General features: G+C 41.9%; 2 protein-coding genes across 7 annotated transcripts; one reads left to right on the forward strand and one right to left on the reverse strand.

The window, feature by feature from the left end:
- Positions 1-179: 179 nt before the first annotated feature.
- Positions 180-10,500, reverse strand: pygo2 (pygopus homolog 2 (Drosophila)). 5 transcript variants are annotated; one of them, XM_057828552.1, is made up of 4 exons: positions 10,225-10,500; positions 9,200-9,264; positions 4,657-4,709; positions 180-2,598 (listed from the first exon to the last, which is right to left on the reverse strand). In XM_057828552.1, exons 2-4 carry the CDS (start codon positions 9,249-9,251, stop codon positions 964-966), a joined length of 1,740 nt encoding a protein of 579 aa, XP_057684535.1. In that variant the 5' UTR covers positions 9,252-9,264; positions 10,225-10,500; the 3' UTR covers positions 180-963. The 5 variants fall into 5 exon arrangements, with proteins under 5 accessions (XP_057684535.1, XP_057684534.1, XP_057684533.1 ...); XM_057828551.1 differs by lacking the exon at positions 10,225-10,500 and adding an exon at positions 9,844-9,993; XM_057828550.1 differs by lacking the exon at positions 10,225-10,500 and adding an exon at positions 9,844-9,988 and having other exon boundaries at positions 9,200-9,435.
- Positions 9,073-16,519, forward strand: LOC130910908 (SH2 domain-containing adapter protein E-like). 2 transcript variants are annotated; one of them, XM_057828555.1, is made up of 5 exons: positions 9,073-9,444; positions 10,631-11,173; positions 11,259-11,385; positions 13,389-13,484; positions 15,384-16,519. In XM_057828555.1, exons 2-5 carry the CDS (start codon positions 10,754-10,756, stop codon positions 15,500-15,502), a joined length of 762 nt encoding a protein of 253 aa, XP_057684538.1. In that variant the 5' UTR covers positions 9,073-9,444; positions 10,631-10,753; the 3' UTR covers positions 15,503-16,519. The 2 variants fall into 2 exon arrangements, with proteins under 2 accessions (XP_057684538.1, XP_057684537.1); XM_057828554.1 differs by having other exon boundaries at positions 13,389-13,490; positions 15,384-16,517.
- The last annotated feature ends 2,957 nt before the right edge of the window (positions 16,520-19,476 follow it).

A 19,476-nucleotide genomic window follows, 5' to 3' on the forward strand; every position in this document is an offset into this window, starting at 1 on the left:
CAAACACATGGAAATGAATAAGTCAGACAAATGTACAAAAAAATTGTCTTTACTTCAATTATTAATATTCCCTCCCACACCGTATTTCCACCATTCACCCAACCAGGTGTTATTCCTTCAGCGTACGCTAGAAGGCGCCAGAGCACAGCACAAATGTGAGCTGGTACAAAAAGCTTTAAAAAAAAAAAAAAAAAAAAAAAAAATCAGAGTAAAGACAACAAAAAAAGAAGGCAACTCGGACATTGAATAATGAAGGGACAATACCAATAAACACAATTTTCACACTTTTCCATATCATTTGGTGTCTCCAGGAATGCAGGACTATCAACACGGGACAGTTACTGCATTGCTTGATGTGTCCGAAAAAGCACTGAGTTTACAATTCAGAGACAAAAATGGATGACTTGAACATATATTTTTTTTCAGTTTGGGAGTTGTTCAGTCAGCTTTTTTTGTTTTGTTTAAAAATGCTATTATTTACAATGATTTCTGTTCAGTGAGGTATGAAAGAACACAACGCAGAAGCCCCGCTGTTTCATCCTTTGAATTCAACATGATTGGGTTACAGCGGTTGCTCATTGTCATGATGACCAAATCATTAAAAAGACAATTGATAAGTTCAGGCACTCTTTGTGTGATGTCCATAAATACATGAGGGGCCGATTCAAGGGTGACATAACTCAACTTTGTACCCATTTTTATTGTGTGTTTTAAAAAAATCAGTGCGGGAACCTGTGTGCCAGTCAGTGTCTGTGTGTGAGGTAGTGTGTTGGAGTCAGTGCTGGTTGTCCGAAAAAGTGTGTCTGTTAACATTCATATTTTTTTCTTCTATTCTGTGGTGGTAGGGGCATTTATTTCACTCAAAGTGCTATCTTTAGGTATCAGCAAGGATGTCAAGTGATGGTTATGTAGTGAATGAGTAAAGGGCTTGTCAAATGTTTTTGTTTTCTTTTCCCAGAATCCTCAGCTCTCGTTGGCGGCCACAAGCTGGCCCAGTCCTTGGCGCACAAACACGGCCTGGATGTCCTTGGTTTTGATGCAAAAGTCGCAGGCCCACACGGCGGCGCTCTCCCGGGTGAGCAGCCCATAGGCGGGCTCCGTTAGGCCCGTGCAGTCACGGTGAAACCAGCGTTGGCAGGAGGCCTCGCAAAGAATGGCGTCCTGGTCGTCGTGTACCTCCGACATGCACAAGCCGCAAGGGAACACCATGCCGGGGCCGCCAAGCTTACCTGGACCGGAACCGGGCCCCGTCGAAGGGGCGGACGGGCCGGGGGGTAAGGGCGACTGCGTGTTAGGTGTGGAGGTGGAGTTAGAGGGGGGGTTAGGGTTGCTGCCGGGGGTGTTGCCTCCGTTGTTGTTGGACATGTTGTTCTGACCCGAATTGGGGGCTGCGTTGGACATGGGACCGCCGGTACCAGGAGTGTTGTTCTGTTGGTTGTGCGAGACGGAGCCGGGGGCGGAGTTGGGCGGCGTAGATTGTTGCTGCAGTTGCGCAGAGTTGTTCGAGTTAGGGGTGTTGGCGTTGTTGGGGGGCGGGTGCTGGGGCTGGCCCGAGCCATTTAGGGGGCCGCTGGGGGATGAGTTGGGGTTGGGTTGCGGCTGTGCAGACGGTGGCTGCCCAGGTGTGCTGGCATTGGGCTGCTGGATGTCAGGGTGGCCCGGGAAGTCTCCAGGCTGAGACGGACCAGAGTTAGGAGGCGGACCAGGGGTGGTGTTATTAGTAGGAGGGGGCCCGTTTGGGTTTAAGTTAAGCTGCTGTTGCTGAGGCCCAGGCGGGGGTCCTCCCCCTCCCACAAAGTTTTTCCCATCCTCGTTTCCCGGTCCCGGTGGGCTGGGACCAGGATAGGGCCCATCCTGCGAGGGGGGGAACTGTCCTTGAGGGGGCATGCCTGGTAAACCCCCCAACATATTGCCCCCAGGACCGCCACCCATCCCACTCATCATGTTCATCCCCTGACCTGGCCCCATTCCGCCCATGGGAGGCATGGGCCCATGTGGGGGCCCTCTGGGGCCTCCCCCACCAGGTAACGGAGGGCTGTTAAACGGGTGCCCTCCCTGTCCATGTTGCTGTTGTGGTGGCATGCCAAATCGAGGATGGGGTGGACCTCCTCCTCCGGGACCCCCCATACCACCTGGAGACAACATGGGGTTAAAGCCTGACCCGGGGTGCATAGGAGGACTGAAGTTCGGTGGTATATTGAACTGAGGGAACCCACCACCTCCGCCCCCTCCACCTCCCCCTCCGCCACTTCCGCCCCCTCCTCCGAAACCGGGCATCCCTCCAAATCCCAGCTGGTGGTGAGGTGGTCCAGGGTTGGACGGAGGTCCAAATGGTGGTCTACGTCCTGGCTGTCCACCGCCCGGCCCCCCCATGAAACCCATGCCACCGCCCCCCATTCTGCCAGCACCGCCATAACCGCTCCCTCCGCCTGCACCTGGACCTGGACTGGGCAGAAATGGGGCACCGCCTGGTCCTCCCCCTCCACCGGGTCGAGATGGTGGTCCGAAGTCATCATCAAAGGGGTTGGAGGCCACCAGGTGGTCCACCATAGGCGTGGGTGGGGGCGCAAACTCTGTGAGATGCGAGAACCCCGACGCCTAAATTTAATGAGAGAAGAATGCAAGTTTAGTGTTTGTCCGTTATCTGGGTAAAATAAAAAATCACGCAACATCTTTTCCATTTGTGTGGACATTACAGAAACAAAAAAACACTCCTAAAAAGCAAAAAGATAGAAAAAAAGCCTATAAAGAAGTCATGTCATGTAATACGTGACTGACAATTTGATGTCAAAGGTCAACATATGTTTTCAAAACATTTTTGGTCATATTCGCGATTTTCTAATATGTGTGTTCATTAGGGATGGGAATCGAAATCCGATTCCAATTCGGAACAGGTTCCTAGTGTTTCGAGGCCTCGACATCAAAATGAAAAAGCCTTAACGATCCCTTTAACGAGTCCTGAAGACGTATATTGCGTCGTGACTGTCTTGTTGTCCAAACACATCAAACTAGCATGGCGCCAAGAACCACCCGCTCCAAAGTTTGGCTACACTTCACCAGGAAAGAGGGTGAAAATGAAAGGTTACGATGGTTTAGCACGAGCATTGCAGCCGTAAACATAACAATGACAGCACGTAGGTTCAAACGCTCGAAAGTGTGTCTTCACTTCACGAGGAAAAATTACAACAAAACGACTTGCAATCATTGCAAGGTGGAGATAACTGCATCGGGAGGGAAAGTGGAGATAACTGCATCGGGAGGGAATAGACTGCACTGTCCCCACCGAGACAGCTATACAGCTAGCTAAACTCCGAAATGACGATACAGAAGACGTTGATATAATTTGCTGACTTTATTCAACCATCACTTGAAGAGTGAAACTAAAAATAGAAATGAAACAAATCAATTTCGTCCCCAATAACAAACAGGTTTGCATCAACGTAAATCAGCGATGATTAGCTGCTAATTCAGTAATAACAAATCAGTTAGCATGCGTTCGCTAGCATTAGCACATCGTTCGAACCACTACACAACTGGATTTAAGTGTCCGATCGCGAGTGGAAACACACAACAACAACAACACAAAAGATGATACATACAGGCGTTGCCTCTGTAGATATTTTACAAGCATTAACAAAGAACGTAGGGTCGTAGCAGTGCTTCCCTCCCTCACTAACTTGCTCACTCATTTGGATGCGGCATTTCTTCTTCGCGTGTAAGAGCGCTCTTCTTCACGTGAGCGCGTTCTTCTTCGCGTGAGGAAGTGCAAGGGCGCCCCCACTTGAGCGTGAAAGCACCATAAAAACTAAAAGGCATGCATTTCAATATACTGGGAAATAATACTTTAACAGGGGTCCCCAAACTACGGCCTGCGGCCGAATGCGGGCCATATACGGCCCGCCCCGACATTTGGTCCGGCCCTCTGAACAATACCAGAGAGCATTTTGAATTTTTTTTTTTCTCAAAAGTTTTAATCATTTTCTGGCTTTTTTCTGTGAAGAACTCAGAGAGGGTTATTTGGTTATTATCTATTTGATTAATAGTGTTAATATTATTAATTATTATTATATTATTATTTTTATTTTATTTACTTTTGTTCCGTGAAATATCCAGAAAGGTTTATTTGATTGGGGCTTTCTGAAAAACAATATTTTTTTACATTTAGGCACTCCTGCAATCGTCACACTTTTTCTGTTACAAACTGACCCAGGCCCCTCATCAGAGAAGGGAAAAGTTATGCGGCCCTCACTGGAAAAAGTTTGGGGACCCCTGCAAGTTTAACACATATTGCTAACGGCAGACCAACGACCTATATGCCAAAATATACCAATATTTTTTATTTCTATTAGAAAGATGTTTCAGTAAAATGTTACACATTCTTGTGCATTTGCCACTTATTGCCACAGTTAATATTGAAGCTTTGGGCCTCTTTTGACCTTGTTGTGAGTTTTTAAGGTTGTGACTTCTGATTAAACAAACTCAATGCCAATCAAAATGTTTGTTCTTCTTTCCCCCCAAATTAGAATCGATAAGAGAATCGATAAAGAATCGAATTGTTAAGCAATATCGATAATGGAATCAGAATCGTAAAAATCCTATCAGTTCCCATCCCTAGTGTTCATATTAATTGAAGTGTGGCCATCAAACGAAGCTAACCTGTGACGTGGTCTTTCTCGCCTTCTTCTTCTCCGGGCTCTTCATTTGTGAGGCTACAAGAGGGAAAAATAAGCAGAGGAGGGGTGGAAATACAAAGAATTGATTATCAAGAGGTTGGTGGACCACCAATTGAGAGGAGCGCCATATTCGGATTGGCCAATACCCCTTAGTGACAGAGTGGATCAGTTTTTTTTTTTTTAATTTAAAAATTTTTTTTTTTTAGACCGAGGGCCTATTTTTGCCTGTCCCATGTCTGACAGACGAGATGAAATCGATGAAGCGACATAGACAAGATGCTGTACATCCAGGCGGTTACTATCAGGATCGCAAGGAAAAGAGCATGTGTGGGGGGAGAAAAAGGCCGCAAACAAGGCAGAAGATGAGGGGAGGAGGACAGAAAAAAACATGAAAAAATTGAGGTACAGTGAATTCCTGCCTATTAACCAACTTCTGTAAACAGTGTACAGTGATACCTCAGCTCACGAACGCTTAAGCTCACGAACTTTTCGCCTCAAGAACATTAAATTCGCGAGCATATAGTGTCTGCTGACGAACTAGTTTTCGGCGGACGAACCAATTCACGCGGTCGAAAAGCGCCACGAGAAGCTGACGCACGCTCACGGCGTCCCAGTTCGTCCCCTCACTTTCGTTGAGTGCGGACGTGGTTTGTGTTTGATAGACATTTTGGACCATATTGAGTGTACTTTTGCTATTATGGGACCGAAAAAGAGTTACCTACAGTCCTTATGGAAGGTGACTCGTGTTACCAATTCGCCCTCGACTGGTAATTGGCAGTGCTTTCAGCCTCCCACCGTAGTGAGAAGTGGACCGGCGAGTCACGTTGGCTCGTTGTCGTCGGTTGTCTTCGGTTCGCCCGATTTCCTCTCCAGAAAGGAGGCGGCGTGCATACAAACACCCAGAGGCGTCGGATGGCTTTTTGTGGGCACTTTTATTAACAACCAAAAGCATGTGGGGGGCACAGCAGTGGAGTCTACGCTAACTGCGCACTTTGCCGGTAACACTCTCCTTCCAAACAGTAACTCCCTCCCTCCCTCCCTCCTCATCCCACTCCATTCCATCAAGCCATCAACTACATCACAAAGGTAAATAAAACGAATTTATTATACAGTACAGTTTATTTCTTTAATTATAATACAATAGCACATTTATTATACATAAAATAAGGTATATTTTTGTGTAGTTTTAAGGCTTATTTAGTAGAAAATTATGTTTTATGGGGACCTGGGAACGGATTATTCTCATTTTAATGGTTTCTTATGGGAAATAAATGTTCGGAAGACGAACTTTTCGCCTTACACACACTTTTTGGGAACCAATTATGTTCGTGAGCTGAGGTATCACTGTATTTCGTGAAAACTCACTGACAACTAGAAAAAAACACGTTTTTGGAAAGGGAATCATGTACACAGTCCAACCCGAATTTAGAGCTAAGTAGCTTAGCAAGTGAAAATATTTTAGCAACTATTTTTTTTACTTCACTTTTCGTTGATTCGTTGGGTTCGTTGACCCTTTAATGTAGTGACAGTTCTATTACAGAATGTCACATCACAAGAAACATCAAGTTGTAGGGTCATTTAGCATAATGAACTCGTCACTCTATTGGGCAACTGAACAAATAACACTGCTCATATTATATTTAATGCACTAGTATTACTCCTATTTGATGTATTACTTTTTCTTTTTATTCTGCACTTCCGGCATTTTATCCTCTTTCCAGACCCGTTAATTTACGTTTCACACTGAATGCTCTTTCAACAAGATTCCTGTTCAAATTGTAAACCAACACCAATCACTATTAATATAATCTTGTGACTACATTTAATGACAGTTTAGTGCATGTTTAGAATAGTTTAGCAGTCTTATATTATTATTACAACAATGTGTCCTCCTGTCATCATAATGACACTTGTCCAAATGGTTGCCTTTTCTCCACACTGGGGGCCATTTTTAATTACTTATAATCAGCAGAGGTGGGTAGTAACGAGTTACATATACTTGTGTAACTTTTGGAGAAAAATGTACTTCTAAGAGTATATTTACTAAGCTATACTTTTTAATTTTACTTGAGTAGATTTGTGAAGAAGCGCCACTCTTACTCCACTACTTTGGGCTATATGAGTTGTTACATTTTCCCTCTTTATTCTACAGGTTAGATTTTACTTTTTTTGCCACAGACGGCAACAATGCCTCAACCAGTTTCACCAATGAGACGTCGGAATAATAATCACATGACTCCATTATACTAATCAGACTCAAACTTGCGTTCTATGGTCACGCTGGCTTGTTCAATCACGTGGCGTCTTTAAAGCACTGTAAAAAATTAAGTATTTGACATAGAGCGCTGTCGTCAACATGACTCGAAACCGCAGATTTTAACCGCTCTCCCAGTTTTTATTTGGCGCGGGTTGACCACAGCAAACCGGAGAAAGTCTACTTACTGCTTTAAGATGGCGACTGTTTCCTGCCGCCAAGTCCGTCATTTTGCATCTAGTTCTATATACATGTGATGTCTACCGTAGCATCATGTGGGCGTACTTTGTAGGCTGTCGGCTGCAGTCAGGTATTATTGGACTATACTAACGCATAGTAATGCACGCATTAACATCCTCAGTAACGGAAAGTGCAAAGATGACAAAATTAATTAATTAGATTTACTGGTGCACAATAATTATTGGTCCGATAATTATCGGTTTGATAATAGGAATTATGACGTCATCCCGATAAATCCAATAACATTATTGATAGGACAGATAATATGCTGGTTTTACAGTTTACACACTAGTATGGGACATCAGCTGACCATTTGCGGGGCATTGCTCCCACCTGCTGGTCAGAGTAATTTGCTGCATCTATTTTTTGTTACAGTTTGGTTAACATTACAAGCTCATTCACTTACACATAGTGGTGTCTAGCAGTAGCATTGACAATTGTGAATGCTTTCTGTTACGTTTGTACCTCGGAAATATATGTAAGTATTTTATGTTTACTATAACATATGGATGTGCAATATATGTTTACTTCAGTTGTGAAGGGTCATATGTACAGAGCTTCATAAGTTGTTGTGTTATAGAAGCCAGCCAATGCTTTAGTAGCTCAAGCTAGTGTGCTATACTATACATATAATAGTTGTGTATATACAGTGGGGAGAACAAGTATTTGATACACAGTCAATGGGAAAACCCATTGGCAGTGTATCAAATACTTGTTCTCCCCACTGTAAGTGTATTGTGCACTTTGTTGTATATCGAGTATTGAATATGTGTATTTTTCTGTTGTACTTTCACAATATTAAGACGAGTGTCTTCCCATAAAAAGCAAGAAAAGACCAAGCCTTGTCGTTTATGGAAGTGCATTCATTGTTATCTGGGTGTTCGGCAGTGCAGAAGTGAAACGCACTGTTTTGTTCAAGTCATTATGAAAAATCTGTTGGGATCAAAGGCAAATCTATGTTGAATCCACCACAAGTTTTGTTTTTTTTTGAAACCTCCAGGTGTTCAAAAACTCAAGAAAGAATAGTGTTACTTCAAAATAATATTACTCAAGTAAAAGTAGTCATCCAAAAAATGTACTTAAGTGCTAGTAAAAAAGTATTTGGTGAAAATAACTCAAGTCATGAGTTACATTGTGAGTAACTGTGTACGATGTTTGATTTTTAAATTTTTTTTTAAAAATTTTTAAATATAGTATTTTTGTATTACCACATACAGCAAATACTTAATTTTTTTACTGTGCTTTAAGGACAACATGTGATTGAACAGGTGGGTATGATAGAAGAACGGCAAGCTTGAGTCTGTTTAGAATGATCTAGTCATGTGATTATTGTTGTGACGTCTCATCGGTGAAACTGGTGGCCTCTGGCAAAAATAAAGTCAATACTTAGAATAAAGAGGAAAAATGTAACGACTCTAGTGTAGCCCAACGTAGCGGTGTGCCAGTAGCTACTACCCAAATCTGCCTTTTATACACATCAATCTTCATCATTCACAAATGAACCTTCTCAGCCTGGAATAAACAATATTATATGTGGTCATGTTGAATCAACCAAGGTCTTCCAAGACATTTCTATTCAAATTCTTCTAGTTTTGATATCGCAATACATATCGCAATCTATCACTAACCCCCCAAAAGTCGCAATGTCCGTTTTTCCACTATTGTTCCGCCCTATTTCAGGCCTATCCCAAACAAATCTATTCAAATTATCTTCTAGTTTTAATATCGCAACATATCGCAACATATCGCAAACCCCCCAAAAATCGCAATGATAGTTTTTTTCAGTATCGTTCAGGCCTAGTTGTTAGTGAGGTTCCACCAGTTGAAATAATTCAATTAATGTTGTTTGTGAAAATTATAAATTAATTGCGAATAGGCAGGGCTTCACTATAAATACGACTTTTTGGAAGACAGCCACCACCAGGGACAGTCATTCAGTCAAGACAGCACCAGTGCAGCCTATTAGATGAATCCATTACGATTTTGTTCTTTTGAGGAAGGGGAGATGAGGGGGTGAAAGTCAATTTCCTACCTTTGCCTCGTTTTCCTTGTCCCGCCAGTAGTCTCCCCGATTCGGCAGCCATTTAGCTAACACTACTGCCGGTGAGGTGGCGTGTCACCGTTCATATGAAAGAGAAAAAGGGGTTAAAAACGACCACGGTGACGAGGAGGACAACGTCTACCACCTCGGGGACATGTCACAACGACATAAGAGTTCTAGTTGGGTGACTGGCCCAGGTCTGTCACGCCGGGATTTGGTCTCCAAATCTACGCCAGGTAATAAAAAAATATTTTTGTAAAAAAAAAAAAAAAAGTATATTAATAATTGGGATGAGAGCTATATGCCTTCTGCTCTCTAGAATCCAGTTTAAATCAATTACAGTTGCACCGTCGCTTGTCCAAAATTGATCATTTACAGATGTGCTAGGTGGCTAACTATCCACGTTACCCCAAAGTGGCTCACTCTTAGTCACGTTTCTATGCCACAAATGCCCCAATTAACACCTTTAATTGTGATTTATGACAACAGGCGCTTATCACAACCCCCAAAAAGGAAAAAAAAAAGAGAGCTCAAGCAACCGGTTCATGATTTTAGCGGGCCAAAAGCTGGTGCCCTGCGCTTGAGTTAGCCTGCGAGCTAACAGCTAGCCATCTTGGGGAAGCAAAAAACGGTACCCTTTCTCTGTTGCTCGCGCCGCTCGTCCCGTTTATAATTCAAAGTCCCCGGCGGGTCACGGCCGGCAAACCGGTCCTCGCTCGCTGGTCCAGCATTTAACTCGAATTGGTGAAGAAAAACGCGAAGGTGGCCTTCGCTTTCTCGCCACCGGACAAAGAGGGACGAGCAGGAGTAGCCCGAAACTTGGAAGGTTACAAGTGGTGCATAAAATGGGGGTGTTGAACTTATTAGTCAGGAATATAAAAAAGGTTAAGGCATTTTTCATTCATCTTGAAGTGGCATTTGGTTGGACTGTGTTTGAAATAATGAGTTTTGATTGAATAAATTAACGGCATAGTTGTCTTTTGATAGTTTTATTATAAAGATCCTGTGACACTTACCCACTGCTTCGAGACTCGGACTTGGAACAGACCACATTGTAGCGTTTAATTAAAGACGAGGAACACTTTAATTATACAGCCAATTAAAAACTTAATAATATTTCCTCATTTTCTTTCCACAGTTATCGTGTTAAAACACATTAACACTTTTGTTGCTGTTTAAAAACCAACCGAACAACCGCTCCTATCGAGAAAAACCCGCACCGGGGTATATAAGATTTATTTCAATAATATCCAAGCGCACATTTGTAAACATTAAATCTCATGTTCCACCACCCATTGCATCCCAGCACAATGATTATCAAACTACAATTAAATGTTTATGACCGCCCATATTGTTGTCCATCCCCTTTTTGATTGACTAATCCCCTCCTCCTTCCTTTTTTTTTTTTTTTTTACTCTCAAGGCACAGTCTGAAGCCATGTTGCGATTTGGGAAAAGGGAATTTGGGAATGACACCACCGTTAAGGATCAAGAAGAGGCGGAGGACTTTTTTTGTTCACCCATCAGAGAACTTTGAGGAGCAACCATGTCAAAATGGTTCAAGGAGTTCCACACCAACCTGAAGAATGGTACCAAAACATCTGCCTTCAAAACAAGTCTACGCAAAAACTCCTCCGGGGATGGCGGAGGACTAGCCGGGTCCATCCTCCTACCCGGGAAGAACCGCAAGAACTCGGCCACGGAGCTGAGCAGTAGCCAGAAAGATGGCAAAACATGGGAGAATGTCTTCCTGGCCGGGAAAGGCCGCAAGAATTCCGTAGTGGATCCGGCAACGGTGTTGGTGTTGGAAAATGTCAGAAAGGGGACTAACACTGTGAGCAGCGTTTACATCAACAGAATGATCCGTGTGGACACACTGGACAAGAACCCCAACTTTGACCCTGGTACGGTCACCAATCACCAGCTGGATACAGATAAGCAAGCTCAGCAGTACAAAACTGACAGGGTAAGTTTTTTTTCCAAAAATATTTGCCAATTTATAGTTTTAATTTGGACTCGAGCTCTATTTTCTCTGTGTTCTGTACCCGCAGGTAACAATCCTAGAGGACTACGCAGACCCCTTTGACGCCAATCACATGAGTGATCAACAGGAACATGTGCGACCTGGTGACAACGACGGCTACATGGAGCCTTACGATGCCCAGCTGATGATCACCGGTATGTTTCTTTTCACACAGTTTCCCCATGTAGTGCCATATCCCCACTGCTGCATGTAGCCCCTACTCTGCTCAGACAATGGGTGCAGTTTCCTCTTTCCTGTCTCTGTTTCCCGGTTTTCCGCAAAGGAAGAGGGCGCCCCATTCCCACCTCCTTCTCTTCCCTATATGGACTTGACGGGCCATTTATCCACAATGTCCTAACATCCAGGAAAAGTGGCACTCCATCATCCAGTCACATGTTTTAACCGACCTTTCATTGCATCACACCATTGTTTCAACCTAAACATAATACCAGAGTGGTTTTTGTGCAGCCCCTTTGTTGTACTTCCAGAATGTGATGATGTGACAGAGTCAGTCCGGAGGGCTTAAATCACTGTTACAGAATGTCAAAAAGATGCTGATTTCTTTCGTATGCCTTGTAGAGAAACTTCAACTGTTGCATGGCATTTCGTTACTTGGGAGAGTTTGTCACTGAGTGTCATATTTTCGGACTATAAATTGCATTTTTTTGACAAAGTGATACTGAAGATGAAAACTAATAGATTTGTGGGGAGAATTGAGACTTTTCTAAACAAGTTATGTTGTGTCATTTAGGCCAGGGGTCAACAACTCGTGGCTCCAGAGCCACATGTTGATGCGGCTCAGTTTTAAAAATAAAGCACAAGTATTTTATTGAAACATATTATGGCACGTATGACATTCAACAAAGGAATTTTGCTCCTCCAAATAAAGCAGAACAAGTCAGACTCACTTTCTTTGTACCTTCCAAGTAGCACCATGACTTTCCATAGTTGAAGAAATTATGACCTGCATGAGTGTTCTGTGAATAAAAGTGTATAAAATTGATCCTGACTTGTTCCGCTTACTAAAGTTAAGCTAAATTATTTCGGTAAATCTTATAAACACCACACTATATATTCAGAGATATGAAAAAGTATTTAAACCTTTTGGAACGTCTTACATTTCTGCATAAAATCACCATCAAATGTTATCTGTTCTTTGTCAAAATCACACAGATGAAAAAACGGTGTCTGCTTGAACTAAAACCAACCAAACATTTATAGGTTTTCATATTTTAAAGAGGATAGTATGCAAACAATGGCAGAAGGGGGAAAAATAAGTAAGTGATCACATTCAATATTTTTTGGCCCCCCTTAGGGCAGCAATAACTTCAACCACACCTTTCCTGTAGCTGCAGATCAGTCTAGCACATCGATCAGGATTAATCTTGGCCCATTCTTCTCTACAAAATTGCTGTAGTTCAGTCAGATTCCTGGGATGTCTGGCATGAATCACTGTCTTTAGGTCATGGCACAGCATCTCAGATTCAGATTCAGATTGGGAATGAGGTGTTGATGTTGGTGAGCTGTTCCCTTTTTCCTCCACACATGACTTTGTGTGTTACTCCCAAACAATTCATTGACAAATTGACAAAGCTTCATTGCTTCAAGAAGCTGGTCATGACTGCTCCCTTGGGGGAAACGGTCAACCTCTCCTGCCACCTGCTGTCAACACTGTTGCCGTCCAGCATGCCTCCTAGCATGCTTTGCAGCACTACAGCTATAAAAAACAATCAAAATTCATATTCTGTGCTAATTATTTCTCTCAGCTACTGTTCCAGTTGTTTCATTAATTGCTAGTTATGGTATTTGGTAACGCTTTATTTGACAGTGGCTATTAACCCAAATAAATCAACGAATAAGCCCCACTAGACTATAGACTGCAGGATTCAAAATGAAGGAAAAAAGTAGCGGTCAAAATGCGACTTGCTGGTGTGATTTAAACTCTGATGCGATTTATTGTCTCAAAAATGCCAATCTTTTGTAAATACAAATTTTCTTATTTCAAATTACATGGTTACCGTGCAGATGGTTCCACTGTCTTTGTAGCTATGCCATCTACAAGTCTTGGGCACCTAGAGGATCTCTCACAGGGGTCATTTATAGTGCAGCTTTGATGCAGACATGACTTTAATCTTCATCCTCACATTGTGTTTTATAGAAATCAGACGTCGGGGCTCAAAAGACCTTCTCCAAGTGCAAATGGGAGTGGGTGAGGTGCTCACGGACAGTGGTCAGTCTGATGGATGTGGAGAAGGTGAAGGTAACCACTGTATTTTTGAATGTTACAATAGTAGGTAAAACTGCATCGTATAAAGTAAACGTTCTCATGAATGGTGATCAAAAGACGAGACGAGACGAGACGGCTCCTACAGACGTTGCACCATGGCCAGTGTTGTTAATTTTACTTTAAAAAAGTAAAGTTACAAATTACTTCTCCAAAAAAGTAATTGAGTTAGTAACTCAGTTACCTGAATGTTAGGGTAAGTGGTTGCTTGGAAAAGTAACTGGTGTTACCTTTCATGTTTTTTTTTTTTTTTTTCTTCCAAAAAACAAACAGTAACCTTTTGCTATGTTTGGAAGTCATTTAATGTTGTGAATCAACCGTTAAAGTTGTTAAAATTGCTCCCGTTATTGCATTACATCCCCTCTGTCTACTTTCGACATTTTGAGAGTTTTAAAACTGTTTCATCAGTTAAAGATATTCGATTTAAGAATTTGCAGATTTAGGAGTATTTTGGATAAAAATTTACTAGGGTTCGCTACGAAGGTTCTCTACAACAGAGCCTTCCTGAGAAGTCTACTGCTTTAAGCTGTTTACTATCGCCAGCAAGTCTATCATTTTGGGCCAGGCAGAGCATCGTGGTGGCTTTCACTGTGATGAACTCAAACACACGCTGCGTTCTAACGCCGGATTTAGGTGGAAACAGGACGAAGATTTTAGTCCATACATGCAGGCGGGAGTGTCTCGAGTGATTTGGGCGAGGATTCAAGGTAATTATTATATAAAATAGTACCATGCAAGCACTTTGAAACGGGAGAAAAAAAAAAAGGAAAAATTTACGTAAGTTTAGCTTGAAATATTTACGTAAACTGAATGGACTGCTTTTTTTTTTTTTTTTTTTTTTTTTTTTTTTTGCTCCTAACCAAGAATCCAGACTGTTTTACGTCCATACAGTATGTATAGAACTTCTGGAATTTACACATTTATTTACAAGAATTTTCAACTTAAAAAGCTATTTGGTTTGTGATGGCCGCAATGTTGGATTTTGTATCCATACACATTAGCGTAATTTTACATTCAAATAATCAGGTAATTTTTGGCCAACTGCCCCTTTTTTAGCAAAAAAATCGAGTAATTAAGACATTTTTGCGTCCATACAAAAAAAAAAAAAATCTGCTTTTACGTGTTTTATTTTATGTAACATTTCAATCTAAAAACGACGAGAGCCAGATAGCAGGCCGGCAAGACGTGCTGAGGCAATAGTGACATCGGGATTCAACCTAAATAGGTTCTGATCGTATATAGAAAAATGCTGAATTTGCTTTTGTTGAGTAAAATTAGGATGATTCTGCATGCTTTCATCAAGTATCCTCAAGTTTCTGACGTGACAATTGAGTGATTTATTTGCTGTTGAAAACTTAAAATCGCACTAAAAAAAAAAAAAAAAAAAAAAAAATTAAATTGCTATTTTGGGCAAAAACTTATATGATATGTTAAATATTGCTGCTGATCTTGAAAATTTAGGTGATCATCTCTGCATTTGGTGATTTTTGTGCATCTAGCGCAAAATCTGGGAATGTTATAGTCACTTTAAGTTTTGTTATACTTTAATAAAAATAATTAATCAAGATTTTATTAGGGAACAACTTTGAATTTTTTTTATGCCACTGCTCATGCAGACTCATATATGCCTAAGGACGATGCCTGTTTTGGTTTTATGTCGCTAGCGGCTTGGGTTTTAAAAATATTTGAATTTAGAATTTTTGAAAATAGGCCCCCTACGGAGCGGCCCTGCACCCCGTCAACTGATAGTGAAGTTTATGATTAGAAATAGAAATATCAATAATTTTGACAAACTGCACGTGTATCTAATAAACCCTCATTTCACTATATAAGCTGATGGAAAATTTGTCATCACTCTTCACCCTGCAGCTCACTTTGATAGCCCCAATGGTCCGCCAAAATATGGCATCACCCAGAGAGAGACGCAGCATCAGAAGCACACAAGGCAGAAAAGCTGGACGCAGAAAATTTTAATGTCCTCAACATAGACCCCATCGTCAACATCCACTACTGGAGGCACCTCTGAATTTCCCACCAACTCTGATGAACCCACACATTTTTATCACAGTTAAAAAAAATCAATGCTCCAGGGGTACTTAACATTTGTAAAATTTTCACAAAACATGTACCAATAGCCTATTTAATGTGGTTTGTGTCTCCACTATCTCTACGTCTACATAATGATGAGACATATTTATGGTTTCAGCCCAGTGTTGCAAATTAAACTGACTCTCTGCTTTCCCCTGGTGGCTATGCTTCATCACTACAACGCATTAACAACAACAAAGAGCTGTCTGTGCTCTTGCGCCAGGAAAAAGCCATGAATAAAGCGCCTGTCATAGCACTTAGAGATAAGATAACATAGGGCAACGATTTGACGATGCCCTGGAGTGCCATGAAGCATAAAACGGCGCGGGCTCAGGGCCAATTTGATGCAAAAGATACACACAAAAGGTAAATAGTGCATTTATCATCATATTGTTTATTAAACGCACTCAACAAACCGCACACATTAGCCTTGTTTTCAACCGTGTTACATCTAGAAATCAGTTCCTAATGCTGTTTGATAGGATTTTCAACTTATACACTGGAAAAATAGGCAAATTGTTTGAAACATTATGAATAAACTTTCACATCAGATACTTTAACTTCTACTGATACATGATTATTAGCTGCCAGCCCCTTCCTCGGACGTCTATCACTGTAAATTGTAGCGAGTGAGTTTTATAAAAATGAAAATTAACGACTTTTTGTGCTTCTTTTATTCCTGCTGTACGATGCCGAACTGCTCCAACCACACGCGGAGTTCCCCCTGTAGCCGAAAATTTCATTGCATGTAGTTGACTTTCTAATACAGTATATGAATTTAAAATGGACTTTGCCGGTAAAACGTTGTCTATAAAAGTTGTAAAGCAGTGAAACAAACAACAAAAATGAATGAAATGAAAAAAAAAATCATAATGTATCATAGACTTTATAATACAGTGGGGCAAATAAGTATTTAGTCAACCACTAATTGTGCAAGTTCTCCCACTTGAAAATATTAGAGATGCCTGTAATTGTCAACATGGGTAAACCTCAACCATGAGATACAGAATGTGGAAAAAAAAACAAAGTCGCATTGTTTGATTTTTAAAGAATTTATTTGCAAATCATAGTGGAAAATAAGTATTTGGCCGATACCAAAAGTTCATCTCAATACTTTGTTATGTACCCTTTGTTGGCAATAACGGAGGCCAAACGTTTTCTGTAACTCTTCACAAGCTTTTCACACACTTGCTGGTATTTTGGCCCATTCCTCCATGCAGATCTCCTCTAGAGCAGTTATGTTTTGGGGCTGTCGTTGGGCAACACGGACTTTCAACTCCCTCCTCACCCCGTGGCGTCAAAATGATAACAGGAACGATGAGTAAAAATCCCAGAACCACACGGGGGGACCTAGTGAATGACCTACAGAGAGCTGGGACCACAGTAACAAAGGCTACTATCAGTAACACAATGCGCTGCCAGGGACTCAAATCCTGCACTGCCAGACGTGTCCCCCTGCTGAAGAAAGTACATGTCCAGGCCCGTCCGCGGTTCGCTAGAGAGCATTTGGATGATCTAGAAGAGGACTGGGAGAATGTGTTATGGCCTGGGCCATATCTTGTAAGTTAATTGTATTGCTGACACTGCGTTTCGGGGTCATCAACACGTTTTGCCCCCCCCCCGCCACAAAAGTCATACTCCGCCATGGTTCCACCTTTTAAAATAAAGTTCCACTGATCATGTGACATACGTAATCATGCCATTGTTTTTCCCTCCACTATAAAGTGGAATGCATTTGAAATAGTTGAACTTTAAGTGAACCGTAGAAAGCTTTACCATGAGGCGAGCAAAAAAAAAGTACGTAAATCAAGTTGCATCACGTTGGCCGACCGCCATCCTCGAAAGGGAACTGCATTGTAGTTTTTGGCCGAGGCCAGGCGGATGGATTGCAGATGTTGTTGGAGCCAGACACACCCCAGCTTGTATGCATTTCTTGTGATTTGTTGAGATGACATGAATCGCATTTAAAAAGCTCCTAAAGCTCTCGCACGCCCCTCCCCGGTCCCAAATGCGTCAATAATAGGGAAAAAATGCAAGCGGTGGGCGTTGTTGACGTCTGCTCTCAGAGGGGACGATCAAAGCGTCAAAACATGTTGCCCTCCCCCAAAGAAGCGGCCTCGTTACGGAGATGCCTGGCTGACTGAATGAGGCTACACATTGCTGAATATTATTCTCGTAGTCAAAAATTGAAAAAAATATTAGCTTTTAATACATCCGGTAGGCTGAAACAGTCTAACCCCTGCAGCTTGTTTCACTTATTAACATTATATTTAATAGTAATATCATGAGCAGCGATAGAAAAAAAAAAAAAAAGACTCAGGAAGCTATGCCTGAAAAAACACAGGAAGTGCACCATTTTTGTTTGAAGCAGGGTTGTTTGAAATCTGAATCACAAATTTTAAGCACAAGTGATGCAAAACTGTAAAGGAATTCAGTATTTAAGACAAAAGAGCCTCACTCACCGACCCTTTTTTCATTCAAATTTGACATTCTGCACCTACAGCGCCTTGCAAAAGTATTCGGCCCCCTTGAATCTTGCAACCTTTCGCCACATTTCAGGCTTCAAACATAAAGATATGAAATTTAATTTTTTTGTCAAGAATCAACAACAATGGGACACAATCGTGAAGTGGAACAACATTTATTGGATAATTTAAACTTTTTTAACAAATAAAAAACTGAAAAGTGGGGCGTGCAATAATATTCGGCCCCTTTACATTCAGTGCAGCAAACTCACTCCAGAAGTTCAGTGAGGATCTCTGAATGGTCCAATGTTGTCCTAAATGACCGATGATGATAAATAGAATCTACCTGTGTGTAATCAAGTCTCCGTATAAATGCACCTGCTCTGTGATAGTCTCAGGGTTCTGTTTAAAGTGCAGAGAGCATTATGAAAACCAAGGAACACACCAGGCAGGTCCGAGATACTGTTGTGGAGAAGTTTAAAGCCGGATTTGGATACAAAAAGATTTCCCAAACTTTAAACATCTCAAGGAGCACTGTGCAAGCCATCATATTGAAATGGAAGGAGCATCAGACCACTGCAAATCTACCAAGACCCGGCTGTCCTTCCAAACTTTCATCTCAAACAAGGAGAAAACTGATCAGAGATGCAGCCAAGAGGCCCATGATCACTCTGGATGAACTGCAGAGATCTACAACTGAGGTGGGAGAGTCTGTCCATAGGACAACAATCAGTCGTACACTGCACAAATCTGGCCTTTATGGAAGAGTGGCAAGAAGAAAGCCATTTCTCAAAGATATCCATAAAAAGTCTCGTTTAAAGTTTGCCACAAGCCACCTGGGAGACACACCAAACATGTGGAAGAAGGTGCTCTGGTCAGATGAAACCAAAATTGAACTTTTTGGCCACAATGCAAAACGATACGTTTGGCGTAAAAGCAACACAGCTCATCACCCTGAACACACATCCCCACTGTCAAACATGGTGGTGGCAGCATCATGGTTTGGGCCTGCTTTTCTTCAGCAGGGACAGGGAAGATGGTTAAAATTGACGGGAAGATGGATGCAGCCAAATACAGGAACATTCTGGAAGAAAACCTGTTGGTATCTGCACAAGACCTGAGACTGGGACGGAGATTTATCTTCCAACAGGACAATGATCCAAAACATAAAGCCAAATCTACAATGGAATGGTTCAAAAATAAACGTATCCAGGTGTTAGAATGGCCAAGTCAAAGTCCAGACCTGAATCCAATCGAGAATCTGTGGAAAGAGCTGAAGACTGCTGTTCACAAAATAATCGCGTTTCCGAAGTTCGAGCCTTAAAGGGGACGAACCCGGAAGTGATACGTCACACCGAGAACAGCGATGGGAGCGCTCCACACGGCCGCCCTACAAAGCCCTTCAAACA

The sequence above is a fragment of the Corythoichthys intestinalis genome, chromosome 22 (genome assembly GCF_030265065.1).
Source record: "Corythoichthys intestinalis isolate RoL2023-P3 chromosome 22, ASM3026506v1, whole genome shotgun sequence".
Taxonomy (NCBI): domain Eukaryota; kingdom Metazoa; phylum Chordata; class Actinopteri; order Syngnathiformes; family Syngnathidae; genus Corythoichthys; species Corythoichthys intestinalis.